Source organism: Urocitellus parryii, chromosome 3, assembly GCF_045843805.1.
Source record: "Urocitellus parryii isolate mUroPar1 chromosome 3, mUroPar1.hap1, whole genome shotgun sequence".
Classification (NCBI taxonomy): Eukaryota; Metazoa; Chordata; class Mammalia; order Rodentia; family Sciuridae; genus Urocitellus; species Urocitellus parryii.
In genome coordinates this window covers 134,660,753-134,675,946 of record NC_135533.1, presented here as the reverse complement: position 1 = coordinate 134,675,946, position 15,194 = coordinate 134,660,753, and the positions used below count along the sequence as shown (strand labels likewise).

The 15,194-nt window shown below is 47.9% G+C and overlaps 2 protein-coding genes across 2 annotated transcripts in view; both read left to right on the top strand.

Moving 5' to 3' along the window:
- The window catches only part of Atp6v0a2 (ATPase H+ transporting V0 subunit a2), a 33,643-nt gene extending 28,048 nt beyond the window's left edge, over positions 1–5,595 (top strand). The window contains exons 19-20 of the mRNA XM_026402953.2: positions 1,203–1,374; positions 2,366–5,595. Coding sequence (XP_026258738.1) covers positions 1,203–1,374; positions 2,366–2,471 — 278 coding nt within the window. The 3' untranslated portion in view covers positions 2,472–5,595. The remainder of the gene's footprint in view (positions 1–1,202; positions 1,375–2,365) is intronic.
- Positions 5,596–5,962: 367 nt separating this feature from the next.
- Positions 5,963–15,194, top strand: part of Dnah10 (dynein axonemal heavy chain 10) — a 114,029-nt gene continuing 104,797 nt past the window's right edge. Inside the window, exons 1-5 of the mRNA XM_077796086.1 lie at positions 5,963–6,304; positions 9,120–9,191; positions 11,776–11,858; positions 12,838–12,946; positions 13,779–13,894. Of these exons, the coding sequence (XP_077652212.1) occupies positions 6,091–6,304; positions 9,120–9,191; positions 11,776–11,858; positions 12,838–12,946; positions 13,779–13,894 (594 nt within the window). The 5' untranslated portion in view covers positions 5,963–6,090. The remainder of the gene's footprint in view (positions 6,305–9,119; positions 9,192–11,775; positions 11,859–12,837; positions 12,947–13,778; positions 13,895–15,194) is intronic.

Below are 15,194 nucleotides of genomic sequence, written 5' to 3'. Positions count from 1 at the left end.
GACCATCTTGGAGACGCGGGGGCTTTGGGAAATGAGAAGGCTTGAGGACCTCTAAACACTTTTACTCTGCTGCTACTGTTTCTATTTTTTCCTTGCCATTGCTTTGTTTATTCCTGCCTTAGGAACACAGTGACTCATTTAAAGTAGGTCCTAACACAGTGCAGAGTCCCAGGGTTTGTTTTGCTTTACTTTATTTTTTGGTTCTGGGGGTTGAGCCCAGCTGTATTCTACCACTGAGCCACCTCCCCAGCACTTTATTTTGAGACAGGGTCTCACTAAGTCGCTTATCACCTTGCTGTTGCTGAGGCTGGCTTTGGATTTGTAATCTTCTTGTCTCAGCCTCCTGAGTCTCTGGGATTATAGGTGTGCACCCCCACGCCTAGCTTGAGTGATAGTTTTGATCATAGGCAGTCCCATGGTTCTGATGTTTCGTGAGTTTCAGTTTCTGCAGTTTAGTTAAGTAACACCTATTCCCCAGCAACACAGTTCAATTTTTAGTTTCCGCGGTTCACTGTGAGGATGTATGTGATATGTGCTTCACTAGTTCTAGTCCACAGATCACACAGATGACACACCTGGGCTTTGTGATCAGAGGCCGGTCACATCACTTCTTCCGAAGCCTGTGGGTGGCTGGTCACTGCATCTGCATTCAGTCCATGCACATAGTCACACTGCCTCATTGTCCAGTGGTAATTCCACAGGAAAATTTTAAATAGTGGGTCATCACAAAGAATTGGCAAACCAAGAGGAGAGGGAAGCAAAGGAAAAAAAAATGACAAAGTGAGGCCCTGGGATCAATCCCCAGCACTGGGGAAAAAAATAAGTGATGAGGATCTGGTGGCCTAGAAGTGAGGCTGCAGATATTGCAAGACAGTGAAGGCACAGAACCCAGCATCGGAAGCCGATCAAAACCTAGGAAAGAAGGTAATTTGCCAAGTATCAGAAAAGGCACTTTCCACCCCCACCCCCCCCCCAGTTGATTGTTCAGTTGGCCAAGTTACACATGGGAAGCGCCAGCACTGCACCCACGGACTTTGGGGGGCTGGTGTGTGTGTGTGCTTCAAAAAAAAGAAAACACTTTAATACTCAACGTTTCTAATCTTTTTAAAGTGAATTTACTTTTCATTTTCATTTGCAACCAAAAGTAAGAGAATTTTATTGTTTTGACAAAAAGTGAACTCTGCCAAATGATTCCTTTTCAGAGCTCTCTGATGTCCTGTGGGCCATGCTGATGCGAGTAGGCCTGCGAGTGGACACCACCTACGGCGTCTTGCTGCTGCTCCCAGTGATTGCTCTTTTTGCAGTTTTGACGATTTTCATCCTCTTGATCATGGAAGGGCTTTCTGCATTTCTTCATGCCATACGCCTCCACTGGTGAGTTGGAGATGTGGCTGAGGAGTTGTTGTTTAGAATCCTGATTTTCCAGTGAGGGAAGTCCCTCCCACCCACCCATCTCAAACCTAACACAGGCTGGTCTTTTCTTCCTGTGTTTGGCATCTGGGCTGAGGTCCTAAGAGTTAAAATTTTAGTTCTTTCTGAAATGTTATTGGTAGGTTCTGAAATGTTGTTATTGGCAAGTGAAAGCAAATTATGCCTGTAGACTAATCATATATAATTCAGGCTTCTAATTCTCCTCGGAGTCTAGCAGATTGCTTTATTATAAAAGCCTCTTATGGGGCAGGGGTTGTAGCTCAATGGTAGAGCGCCTGCCTAGCGTATGTGGGGCACTGGGTTTGATCCTCAATACCACATAAATAATAATAATAATAAAAGTATCATGTCTATCTACAACTAAAAATATTAAAAAAAAAAAAAAAAGCGTCTTATGGTCAGGTGCAATGGTGCCCACTAGTCATTCCAGCCACTTGGGAGGCTGAGGCAGGAGGATCAAGAGTTCAAAGTCAGCCTCAGCAAAAGCAAGGTGCTAAACAACTCAATGAGACTCTGTCTCTAAATAAAATACAAAATAGGGCTGGGGATGTGGCTCATTGGCCAAGTGCCCCCAAGTTTAACCACTGCTACCAAAAAAAAAGATCCTCTTATGATTTCTTAATGTTTTATAGTATGTATGTTCGACTGTTTCTCTGCATCCATGACCTAAGTGGACAGGAGATTCCCGTTGTCTGGCCTGACCCTGTGTATCTGGCAGCTTGGGAAGTGGTGGGGTGTGTCAGAGTTGCTCTTAGAAAGCCAGCACCATAGGGAGGGGTGTCTTCCAAGTAAAAATGTCTATATGCCAAGAACGTGTATGGAATGAAGTGATTTTAACACAGGAACATTTTTTTTTAACTTACACATGTTATTTTCAGGAACACAGAAATGTTGTTTCACAATCTTCCACTAATATATATTTTTTTTATTGTAGGGTAGAATTTCAGAACAAATTCTACGTTGGTGCAGGCACCAAATTTGTTCCTTTCTCATTCAGTCTACTTTCATCGAAGTTCAGTGATGGTGACAACGTGGCATGATCATATTGCTATAACCAATGAGCTTTCAGATTTATGGAGAATATCATGTTATAGAATTTCACATATGTCAAATTTATGATAGGAAAAATTCTGTCTTCATTGATTGCCTTATGACGTAGCCAAATAATTCTGTAAGATATACCTCTTCCTCATATGTTAAATATTTTGTAATGTTTATCAATTTCAGAAACATAATTTTTTTTTGGTTTTTATTATGAGCAAGTGTAAGTTCATGCCAAATGTTATGTTAAAGTTATTTTTTAAAATACAGGATGGGGGAGAGAAGCCAATTTTGGATGGCTAATTGAAAATGGTCTTAGATACTTGATTCCTTTTAAACCTTATTAAAAAATACAGAGTTTATTCTGTCACCTGAAGTTGTCAGATAATATTTTCCAATAGCTGAAGTTAAAACATAGTTTTTTAAACAATTTAATGATGGATAATCAAAAGATTCACCTTATTCTGCTTGATCAAAAATATGCAAACATTTTTTATTGTTTGCTACCTGGAATTAACAGTAGAGGATCATTTCTACTATTTCATCTTGTTTTAATAATGGGGAAATGGGATAAAATAACACACGACAAATGGTTATCCCATTTGTATATTTTTAAAAGACTCTTGTTATCCATCCTTACAGGAAACCAATTATGGTAATTGTATGTTTGGAAAGATCAACTAAATATTGAGCCTTAAACCCACTGTGGCTGTGGAGGACAGCATGTGGGTACAGTTTGAGCTCAGCGACCAGCCTGGCTGATGTTACTGAACCAGAGGAGTTTGTACCAAGTGAAAGAGAGTTAAAAGTAATAGTTGTATATTTTTATAGAAAAAGATAAATTAAGATATTTTACCATGAAGAGATTGCACTTATCCTTGAGAATAGTATAAATTTTTACTTTCAGACTAATTCTTAAATAAAGTTCTGATAAGGGTAAATATAAACTTTCAAACACTATTTAGATCAGTTGTAAACCAATTATTAAGCCATTAATTTATAGTCTTGAATTGAAATTCATCTATTCACTTGACATTTAATTTTGCCTGAATTCAAGTCATTCCTGTTGAACATTTTGATCTATTCCATATCCTTGTAAATTATGCTGATTTTTCATATTTTACCTCAGCTGATTTTAGATAATTATTTTGAAAAAGAAATCTGACATATTTTCACATTCTTAAAACTGAGTGACACATTAAGAGGCTTGTTTGTCCTGGTGTTCCTCTAGCCTGTTTAGGGTAGAGGGTATGGCCCTTTCATTACAAGCCAGGATTAGGGGAGCACTGAATTTAAGCGGATCTTTCAGGTAATTTAATGGCCTGTTTGCTGAGAGTCATGAACTGAACATTATGTGACATAGCCATTACTCTAAGTTTAAACCTTTAAAAAATTAAAGACTCTGTGCAGCTGCTTGATAAGTGTTATCCAAAGCCAGCTTGTCCTTCATATGGTAATTATCAAGTATAAAACAGTGCTAATGAGACTCCTGAACATGACCCTGCTCTTAAGTTGTTTCTCTGGAAAGTGTAGTGTTGGGCACTTGTTTTGGGTGAAACTGAAACCCTAACACTGCTGTTCCGTTGCTTTTCCCTTGGAGCTGCATTCCCTTGTACCTTGTCCTTTAACCGTTTGTTACTGTACCCCGAGGATCTGTGGTAATAACTGAGGTAACTAATTCATCCCAAGACTTCAGGGCACCTGTCAGCCAGGGATGTAGTATCTGCTGGAATTTTTACTACCCTAGCTAGTAACTGTCATGGGGCCACTTTTTAATTCCAATGAGTACCTCTTTTCAGGGTATGGGATGAAGAGTGGAGAGTCGCTTTTCAAAGATAGTCTATGTAGTACTTTTTATGTAGAATGTAATTATATATATATAAAAACAAATTAATAACCTAACTTTTGTGAAAGAACTCTTTGGAAATATAGTTAACAATGGTAAATTTAGACACCGGGAGAACTTTTATTTCTTTATAAGTTGCTTGGTTTCCATATCATGTTACCAGAATGGCTGCTGTTTGTTCTGTTTAAAAAAGCTGTGCTAGAATTGTGAGTATATTTTTAAGAGATATTTTATTCCCTTGATGCAAATTGTCCAGAGGAAAAATGGTCAGTTGTCTGATTGATGCTAAATATGTTTTATCTTTCTGGAGAAAAATGTCACAACAGCCACATCATTCCACTTCCATTCAGATGTTTACTGCAGTGTGTTGACAAGAGTCCTAAATAAAAAACCCAAGGGACTTCTTTAATATGATTTCACCCTGAATGGTGGGAAGTGCTCATGGTCACTTAAGGAGTGCAAAGGGGGTTGAACCCTGTGGACTTTCCATCTGGAGAAGGACTCTGAAAAAACCTTCTATCTGCTGTCCTCATTGCTGGAGTACGTTTTTTTTTTTTTTTTTTTTTTTTTTTTTTTTTTTTTTTCCATAAAAGGTCTCACTTATGTTATCCAGGCTGGCCTCAAACTTGTGATCTCCTGCCTCAGTCTCCCATGTAGCTGGGATTACAGGTACATACCTCTGAGCTGGACTTGGGATGGTTATTTTACAAGATTCTGGCCTCAGTGGTCAATCTGCCATAGCTTAATAAGGCATAGACTCTGTGTAGCATAGGTAACCAATGTTGATCAGTTAAGTAGTCACACTTTTTTAGAGTTTGACCCATTTTGGAAAACAAAACCAAAAAAATAATTCCAACAGCAGTTCTGCAGTCTGCACTTAAAAATAATAAATTCCTGGATTAAAGTTTTAAAGGCATGTTTGCTTGTACACCACGTGGTGTATCTCTAGGGAGGATATTAAGAAATCTTATTTAGATGCTGGGCATAAGGCAGTTTGGTGTAGTAGTTTTTCTAGTCAGATCATCGAGGCTGAGCTTTGGTTTAGAATTTTAGGAAATCCTTGAACATTCCACCTGTTCCTTGATGGAAAAATCAACAAGAAGGTTAGGTTCCTGCGGTCAGCCCTGTGATGTAGGGGCTTAGCTCCCTGCCAGGGGAAATGACAATGAACAAGTTAGTATTTTGCTCCACAAATGCATGAAAGGGCAAATCTGCATCTTCCTATCAGTATTGACCTTCCTTTTGCTAATGACAAATAAATTCATATATATTTTTAAGATGTAAGTCTCTTGCTTTACTTATGCCCTAGTTGGCTACAAAGCCAAAAAGCTCTGCCCCTTTTCCCTAACCCTGAATGCCCAAATGAATCTGGCGGGTCTGGGGGCTCTGCGCCGTGTATTTTTCCCTTTGGTGCCAGGGTTCCACCGTGGAGGTGGCCTAGAGTCGAGTCCTGCCACCTCCGAGATGTCCCCTTTGCTCGCCTGACACGTCTCTTGCCTCAGCTTTCTTACCTACAAAACGGGCATTCGACTTGCAGGCACCCCGCCACCAGGACTGTTCAAGCTCGGCCAGGAGGCGTGCACTCGGTGCACCGAGGGGCGGGCGCACCATCGCAGCGCGGGCCGGGCCGGGCCGGGCGCTGGGGTGGGGCCGTGCGGCCCTCGCGCCGGCCGTTGCCGGGCGCCTGTTGCTAGGGGCGCCGTTGCCACGGACGCCCGTCTGGCTTCGGACTCGGTCTGTCTTGCTGGGCTGCGGGTGCACCGCACAGCGCCATGGACGACCTGCGGGTGCTGTGGATGCGCGACCTTGTGTACTCGGCCTTCAGCATTACAGACCCCCAGCTCTTCGAGGAGCTGCTGAACCGCGACGATGGCGAGGCCGAGGACGTCATCCTGCACTTCCTCAACCAGATGAGCGACGAGGAGGGCGCCGCCACGCTCTTCTTCTACCGCACAGGGGTGCCGGAGGAGGTAGAGGTGGAGATCGGTGAGCCGCCCGCCTGCGCAGCGCGTCACACCGGCGGCCCCGCCGTGCGCCTGCGCACGGCGACCCGGACGGGCACCGCCGCCCCCGCGCGCGCGGGTTTACAGCCCGCTGGGAAAGGCGGACCTGGCTTGAGAAACCGCAGCGAGCCCTTATTTAGCCCTTGCTGTGTTCCGGCATAGCTCCAAACGCTCCTATCAACTCATTAATCCTGTCGGGTGGGGGTCCTGCCATCCCTGCCCCTCGCTCGACAGATGGGAGGACTGGCACTCAGAGGGCTAAGCACCTCGCCCGCAGGCACAGAGCTGGCGAAGAGCTGCTGTCCAGTAGGAGGTTGTGGACAGGCGGGAGGGCCTGAGAGCATCCTGACCCTGTCTCACCAGGGTGAGATGAGCTCTCCTTTCTACTTCTCCATGAACCTGAAGTGCTAAGAAGTAATGCTTCCAAATCGGGATTTTAAAATGACACTAATGGTTCAGTGTTCAGGTCGAAACAATGATCCAGAACCTCCATGGCAGTCGACCACCCATCCCATAGCCGGTCCAGCCCACTCTGTGATAGGTCCAGGGACATCAGGGAGCAGGGAGGCTGGTGCAGAGTTAGATGGGATACAGGACAGAGTGCCGGGGACACTCGGACAGGACCGCAGAACACAGTTGTGAGCCTGAGTGATCCGCCTCCTGTGCTAGTCATCTCCACAGGACTTCCTGATCCCACACAAGTCCTCTTACAGGTGCAGTTCCAGGCAGAACTACTTTTTTATTTGTATTATTTTTTTAAATAAAGGTACCGGGCATTCATTTATTTTAAATATTCATTCTTTGCACAAAATAATACATGTTTTTATTATGGAGAAATCCACAACTAAACAACAATAACAAGTTGCTTGTAGCCCTCAGAGAGATGACCACTTGATAACATTTTGGCATCTAACCGTCCAGTCTTTTTTTCCTCCAAGGCAGAATTTTGCAACGGACCACTATGTTTTACCTGGTTTCCAATTTAGGCTCTTATTATTTCCAAGTGAAACCATAGCTACAAGGACACACTTCACAGGAGGAACTATTAAACATGTACCTCAATGTCAGGGACTTTGATACTTCAAAAAATTTACACCAAGACCCTGAAAAATGAGTGTGACATTGGCTTCTTGCAACCCGGGAGGGTTAATGGTAGAATGGCTGTTTTCTGCCGTATCTACTAGAGCATGTTTAGACCTGCTGACTCCTGGCTGGAGGTGCCGTCCTCTGTGGAAGGGGCTTTGAGTCTCACTTCACAGGGTACCCCTTGTTAATTTCTGGCCCCTCCAAAGGGCACTCAAAAATCCTCTCAGCTGTGACCTGTTTCTGGGTCCCTCTGCCCCCTGTCCTCCCTGCTAGGTATTGTGAGAATACTGTCCCTGGTGACTCTCAAGGCTGCTGATCTCTGAGGTTCCAGAGTTGCCTCATGTGTTGGTTTCTGGCCAGAGGTGGGAGAGGGACCTCTTCTCCAACGCAGTGGCCATATTGCCCTTTACCCTCTGTTTATTAAGCCTTCATTCACAAGGAGACTTGAACCATTTTATTGGATCCTTCCCAGGGGTGTCTGGTGTGTCCAGAGGACTTTGCAGCAGGACCAGTGTGCAAAACCCCTTCCTTTTTCTCTCTCGTCCTGCATCTCTCTGGTCAGGGCTTTGCTCTGCTCCCAGTTAAAGATGACACGAATGGAGACAGATGGATTCCGGAGGGCAGAGGGTGGGGGAGAGTAAGTGTCAGCAGCTGTACTGCACATACCAGTCGGCAACCTGCTCACCTCTAAAAACAGCCACACCAGTATCACCAGAATCCTGGTCTCTTAAAAATTCACACAGCAGAAGTGTAGAAAGTGAAGAGTGAGAAAACCAAACTTCCTGTTCCCTAAGCCCCACCCTGCTTCCACTCCCGCAGGGGCCATTAGAGTTAAAGATTTGAAGGACATTTCATTACCCATTCCCTGATTAGAGGACATTGGGCTTTACAGAGTGTTCCATTCCACCCAGAATGCAGCAGCAACAACCCCCTCTGCATGCCTTGGGTATTTTTGCAGCATAGATTTCCAAGAATGGAATTGCATTTGCAATTTGGATGGGTCCTGCCAAACCACCCTGCACAGAAGCCTTGCCTGTCCCACCCCAGCTTCTGTGGACATGGTTCCCATCTCCTAACAGTCTCACTGACACTGGGTTGTGTCAATTTAATCTTTTTTTCTGCAATATGTGAAAAGCAGATGCATTTCCTGGGTTCTAGTGACCTTTTTTTTTTTTCTTTTTTGGTACCAGGAATTGAACCCAGGGGCATTTAACCACTGAGACACATCCCCAGCCCCTTTTTGTATTTTATTAGAGATACGGTCTTGCTAAGTTGCTGGGGCTGGCTTTGATCCTCCTGCCTCAGCCTCCCAAGCCTCTGGGGTTACAGGTGTTCACCACTGTGCCCAGCCCTTGTGACCATTTTTAAGCATATAGTTCAGAGTTGCTAAAAATGTTCATAATATTGTACAACCATGAGCCTCTTCTATGTTTTGTGTTTCTTTGGGGCTGGTGGTAACTCTGAGACATTCCTAAGTAAAAAATAACCAAGTAAAAAATCCCTCATCTCTTGGCAGAGTTAGCACAAACTTTCCTCCCTTAACCCCAATCTGGCCCCAGTTGCAGGACTTTTTTTGCTGCACTGAAATGTGCACAAGGCTCCTGGTGGGCACATCCCAGTCCCTCCGCTCCACAGAGGGCAAAGGTGTCAGGTGTTTCATGCAGTAAAAAATTATGTTTTGTATTTCCTTTTCCATGTCTGTGGCTTTAAAGACAACGAGATGCCTGCCCTGTCCGAAGATGAGGAGAAGGAAGAAGAGAGTGGGTCCATGGATAGAGGGCCAGGTGCGGTGTTGGGCAGGGAGGGGGCCTTGGCTGTTGAAAACAGTAGAAATGCATCCTGCTCAGTTCAGCAGGCTGAAGTGAAAAATCAAGGTGTGGGCAGGGCCAGGCTCCCCTTGGGCCCTGGGGGAGGTCTGTCTCTGCTCCTGGGACCTCCTCCTGGTGTGTCTGGCTCCCCCTTCTTACACAGGCACTACTAGGTGCTGGATTCAGCCCGCCCTTCCTCCCCCCGCCCCCTCCCCCCGCCCCCGCCCTCGGCTTAACTCATCCATTAGCAAGACCCTCTTTCCAAATAAGATCAAGCTCTGTGGACAGGAGTTTTGGAGGACAGTGTTCAACCCAGCACAGCTCAGACTTAAAAGCACTATTCTCACACTGGCAGTGTCTCTGTCAGCATCACGAAGGGCACAGGGGAGGCGTCCCCTCGTGCAAAGGACAGCAGCCCTCCTTTTCAGAGAATCAACCAGGCGCACGCGTGTGCACCCAGGATGCCTGGGGCCGGGTGGGGGCAGGGGCAGCAGGACATTCTATACCCCGGGCAGGCTTCCGGAGGTTTCTGCTGCAGTGACATTGTGACTTGAGCAACACACTCTGACCCAGTTCTCTACAGCTGTGGTTATTGACTGGGAGGTATTTTTGTCCCCTAGGGGACGTGGGGCAATGTCAGGAGTGTGGTGTAGCGAGTGAGTGTTCCTGGCCTCTGGCGGGTAGAGGCCAGAGTTGCTACCTTACCCCCTAAAACGCACAGGACAGCTGCACAACGAAGCCTGCCGGCGCCCGGGTGCAAAGGCTGAGAACCCGGATGCAGGCCACGTGGCCGGGGCGGGGCTGTCAATCACCTTTGCTTGCCCAAGGAAAGCGGGCGCGCCGCCACTCTGCCTCCTGGGCGTGGGAAGACAAGCCTGAGAGGACTTGGGCCCTCCGTGGTGTCTCCTTTAGTCATCTTGACTTTTTCAGGAGAATTTATTGTTAAAATGTGATCTCCTCCAAAGACGAGGAGGGGGCCTCGCTCAGAAACCCGGGGCCTTAATAAGACGCGTGCGGCAAGGTGGGCTTCCCCAGGATGCAGTCACCACCGAGGCCACGCAGGGCCCGGGGCCGGGGGCAGCGCAGAGTCTTCAGTCCTAGTGGACCCGGGCCGGGGCTGCTGAGGAGGCGAAGCCCATTTCCGTCTGTGAATCACCAGCATTTCCCACTCAGCATTTAAATTTATTGCCCCCTTTTATTTTTATTGTGGTAAAATATATAGAACTTGAAACATCATTTTAACTTTTTCTAAGATGTATTGAGTATCTGTGTGTGTATAAATATTTAATTATTATTATTTTAAGTACTGGGAATTGAACCCAGGGACGCTCTACCATTGAGCCACCATCCCAGCCCTTAAATAATTTTTTTTTTTTTTTTTAAATTTTGAGATACAGTCTTAAGTTGCTGAGGCTGGTTTCAAACTTGTGATCCTCCTGCCTCAGCCTCCTGAGTCCCTGAGATTACAGGTGTGAGTCATTGTATTTTTGATTGTAGGTCATTCCTAGTGCCCTGATAAGGTTGGCGTTGCTGTCTTATAGACAGTTTCCTCTGCCAGCCTGTGTAGTGCATGCTGGGCACTGGACTGTGCTATCGTCTGAGCCTCCAGAATCTGGCCAGTAGAGGTTAGGGTTCCATTTTATGGACCAAGATTCAGAGGCCTGAAGTTGAGGTGACTCCAAAGCCACACAGGCCCTATCCTGGGCCTTTCACAGCGGGATCAGAGTTATCAAGAGAATCTTTCCTGCTCTGCAAGGCCCTGCCTCGTTGGAAACTCTCAAAACTGAGACTCCCAGGTTTCTGAGCTGACCTTGGTCACTGTGGACCCAGGAGAGTGGTCTTATTTTTATTTAGACTACTTTCTTTTCACCCCCCCCCCCATTGAATTTTAGTCTCATTATGAGAAAAAGGCATACCACTGACCTGTTGGCTAAAGTTCTCTTAAGTATAAGCCTAAGGGAATCACACCTTGGACCCTATAGCTGGGTCCATGTGCGTGTACATATTGATTTCTGATGAAGTACACCTCTCAGTTGTTTTGTAAGTCGAACTTGTAAGAGGATTCATTGGTTTCAAAAAACACACACATTGGGGCTAAGATTGTGGCTCAGTGGTAGCACTCTTGCCTAGCATGTGGGAGGCACTGGGTTCAATTCTCAGTACTGCATATAAATAAGTAAATAAAATAAAGATCCATCAACAACTAATTATATATATATATATATATATATATATATATATATATATATATATATATATATATATAAAAAACACATGGGGTTGTGGCTCAATGGTAGAGCACTTGCCCAGCATGTGTGAGGTGCTGGGTTTCATCCTCAGCACCACATAAAGATAAATAAATAAAATAAAGGTCCATCAACGTCAAAAATATTTAAAACACACACACACACACACACACACAAACACACACACACATGTGGCTTTTTGATAACATGTCCACTGAATGAAATCTGCTGTGAACAAAAACGCCGGCTGGTCTCGTGGTAGGAAACCTAGTTTTCTGACTAACTGATCTCACGAGTTGGATTGTGTTTTGCAGTTAAGAATTTGTTGATGAGTGGCGAGTCCTTGGCTACTCCACTCGGCACAGAGGATGAAGATTTGGAAAATGTCCCCACCAAAGTAGGCATGGCTCCTGTTCTCGTGGTAGGGCAGTGAGGCGGGAGTGCCCTGGGACGCAGATTGTAGGATGGGGTTATAGAGTCCTGCGTGGGGGTCCCCAAGACCCCGCCTAGACTCAATGGCTGGAAGGACTCACAGTGGCGGTAAAGCTGTTTTACTCATAGTTATGGCTCATCACAGAGAAGGGGTGGCCCTGGAGTCAGCCAAGCAGAGGGGAAAAGGTGGGTCCAGGAGAAGCCAGGCACCTGCTCCCAGCTGTCCTCGCCCTGTGGAGTCTGTGGACGGTGCTCATTTCTCACACCAGATGTCCTGAAGCCAATGGGCCCACCGGTACCCTGGTGCCCAGGATATCACTGGGGGTCAGTCACATAGCCACAGGGTGTCCATATGGCTGGCCTTGGTCACTCAGCCCCGCTCAGCCTCCAGCCCCACCCCCACTCCAGAGGCCAGACTGCAACATGTGGCCCAGGGCCCAGGCGGACAGCCACAGGCGTCCACCACAAACCCCGTGATGGCTGGACTCGCTGGCCTGGCCCTGGGCCCAAGTCCACAGAGACCCTTCCACTAGGCAGGATGTTCCAGGGGCTCAGAGCTCATCTCCTGGGAGCCAGTCAGGGCCTGTCCTTCCTCAGAGGGACACTGTCTTTCCTCAGAGTGGGTAGGGTCTGGGCAGTGCAGGCCTGGTAAGTGAGGCCTGCACGGCACAAGTCCCAAGGGTGGAGCTTAGTCTAGGACTGAGTGTTCAGCCTGGCCCGCACTTCCTCAGAGGGAAGTCCAGCCTGGCTTGTGCCAGACAGAGCACGGCTCTGTCGGACCCTTTTTAGGGCAGCAACCCCAGGTGTTCCTGCGACGGCTGGTTAGCAAAAGTGCCAGCCGCCTGCCAACTGTGTGGCCGGGCAGCACTCGGGCGGCCTGGGCAGGGGGTTCTGTGGTGGGCAGGTGGTCCTCAGCCATGACAACTGTTGGTCCCTGGTTTCAGAGGATGGTGAAGCGTGTCGTGGAGAAAACCTATCTCCAGGTGCTCTGCACCCCGGTTCCTGAGGAGTTTCTGAACCAGACTGTGTTGTTTTTTCTCAGAAACACACAAGGTACGTTTCGTGTATGTATGCGCATGTATGTGTGTGTGTGTAAGCCTGTGTGCACGTGTGTGCACGTGAGCACCCGTGTGTGTGCGCGCGTGTGGTGGTGCACGCACGTGCGCGAGGGTCTGTTTACACGTTACTCCTCTCTCTGTTCCTCCATGCTGGGGAAGGAACCTGGGGCCTCAGGCACGCGGGCCTCCCCAGCCCTCTTCTGACCTTTCACGAGAATGTCACTCTTTACTGGTACAGTTGAGTCTTGTGATCCATGGACTCCTCCCTGCAAGTTTGCCTTCACACTAAAATCTGTTGGTCACCCCAAAAGCAGCATGTGCAGGGCCTTCATGATGTCCCCCTAAAAATGCCCTGTCCAGGCGAAGAACATTGGGCACACAGTGGCTGGCGAAGGGTGGACACTGCAGCCCGGGACAGAGGGTTATGTCCTGTGAGTCATCATCCTCAGCTAGCCTCAAGGAGAGGCCACTTTAGCTTCATGTTGTTCACTGCAGGGACCAGGCTTTGGTGGGCAAAGCCAATATTTGCCTAATAAAGCCTCATCAGAAGGGGGACAGTGACCACATATGCCCGAAGCCACTTTGGCCAGGGACTGAGGAAGCATAGCTGGGCAGAGGGGAGGTGGGCAGAGCAGTGTCTCAGCCAGGTTGGCGCATGTGACAGATCCACCTGGGCCCCAGAATCTGCTTCAGCACAGAGAGAAGCAACGTGTGTCGGAGTCGGTGACTAAAGCGTCCCTTGGGAAGCAGGAGGAGTTTCCTGAACACCTGGGGACGGTAGCTGCGGCTGCCTCCTGCCATCTGACCTCTGGCTCTGTTCCGTTTAGAGTCAATCCCTGAGGCCAGCGACATGAAGGAGGCGATGGAGATCATGCCTGAAACGCTGGAGTACGGCGTCATCAACGCCCACGTCCTTCACCTCCTGAGGGGCATCATTTGCCAGGTGAGCCACTGGCGTTTCTAAGACGAAGGCCCCATTGTGCCTCTGTTACCCCACAGATAGGCAGGGGCGGTCCCCTGTGGGAGGCGAGGGACACGTCCCCGCACTCTCAGGGAACAAATGTGGAACACACACAATGGGAAACAACTGATGGTGACAGCCACCGAGGCAGGGCATCTTGGACCTGTGATGGAACAGGTCGTGTGGTGTGGGGGGCAACCTTGACGAGAGCAGCGTTGGGAGCTGCTTTAAGCATCAGGAAGCTCACTGCAACTGGGCACGGAGGTGCACCCTGTAATCCCAGTGACTTGGGAGGCTGAGGCAGGAGGATCAGGAGTTCAAAGCCAGCCTCAGCAATGTCGAGGCCCTAAGCACCTCAGCGAGACCCTGTCTCTAAATAAAATGTAAAAATAGGGCTGGGGACACGGCTCAGTGGTTGAGTGCCCTGAGTTCAATCCCTGGTATCAAACACAAAAAAAGAGAAAGCTCACCGACAGGCCAGTTCCAGCAGAGAGGCATTCTTGGGGAAGGCCGGGGAGGTGTCGGGGAGTTCTGGGGACGAGGTGGCTCTGACTTGAGACCTGGGCCAGGTGAAGGAGGCAGGCACGTGAGGGTCTGGTGTGGGAGCCTCCTGGGCAGAGGAAGCAGCCAGCACCACGGTCACAGTCAGGACAGAAGGACAGCCATCGTGGCCACAGAGAGGGGAAGGAGGGGGATGGCACGGTTGGATTTGTAGTTTTCCCTGGCCACCGTGGGAACATATCAGGGGGCCAGGGCAAGAGTGTAAGGGACAGGAGGACTGCCCCCACCCCCAGAGGCCACGGGAGAGTCCAGGGGAAGGTGATGGCTGGGTGGGTTCCAGAGCTCCATTAGGAGAGAGAGGGAGATGCATCGAGGGCACGTTGGGGATGCAGTCAGTGGACTTGGAGATGACAGGGAGCTGGAGTTGAAGGAAGAGGTATTGAGGATGACTGCGAGGATGTGCATGAGCAACCAGGGCCTGGCGGGGTCACTGCGGAGATGGGGAGGGTGACAGATCTGGAGGGGAACCCCAGAATTCTCTTTTGCACACACTGCACTCGAGAGGCATCTTAGGCATATGAGTAGAAGTGTGAGCAGGTGTCCAAGTCAGAAGTTTCCTGGAGAATGCAGGGCAGCCATCTGGCCAATATGTGCTGAGCACCTACTGTATTCAGCGGCAGTGAACAGCTCATACATGGCCTCTGCATCAGGAGCATATGGTTGAGCAGGAAGATTCATATTAAATAAGATCAATGGGAAATATATGCTGTGCTAGACAGCA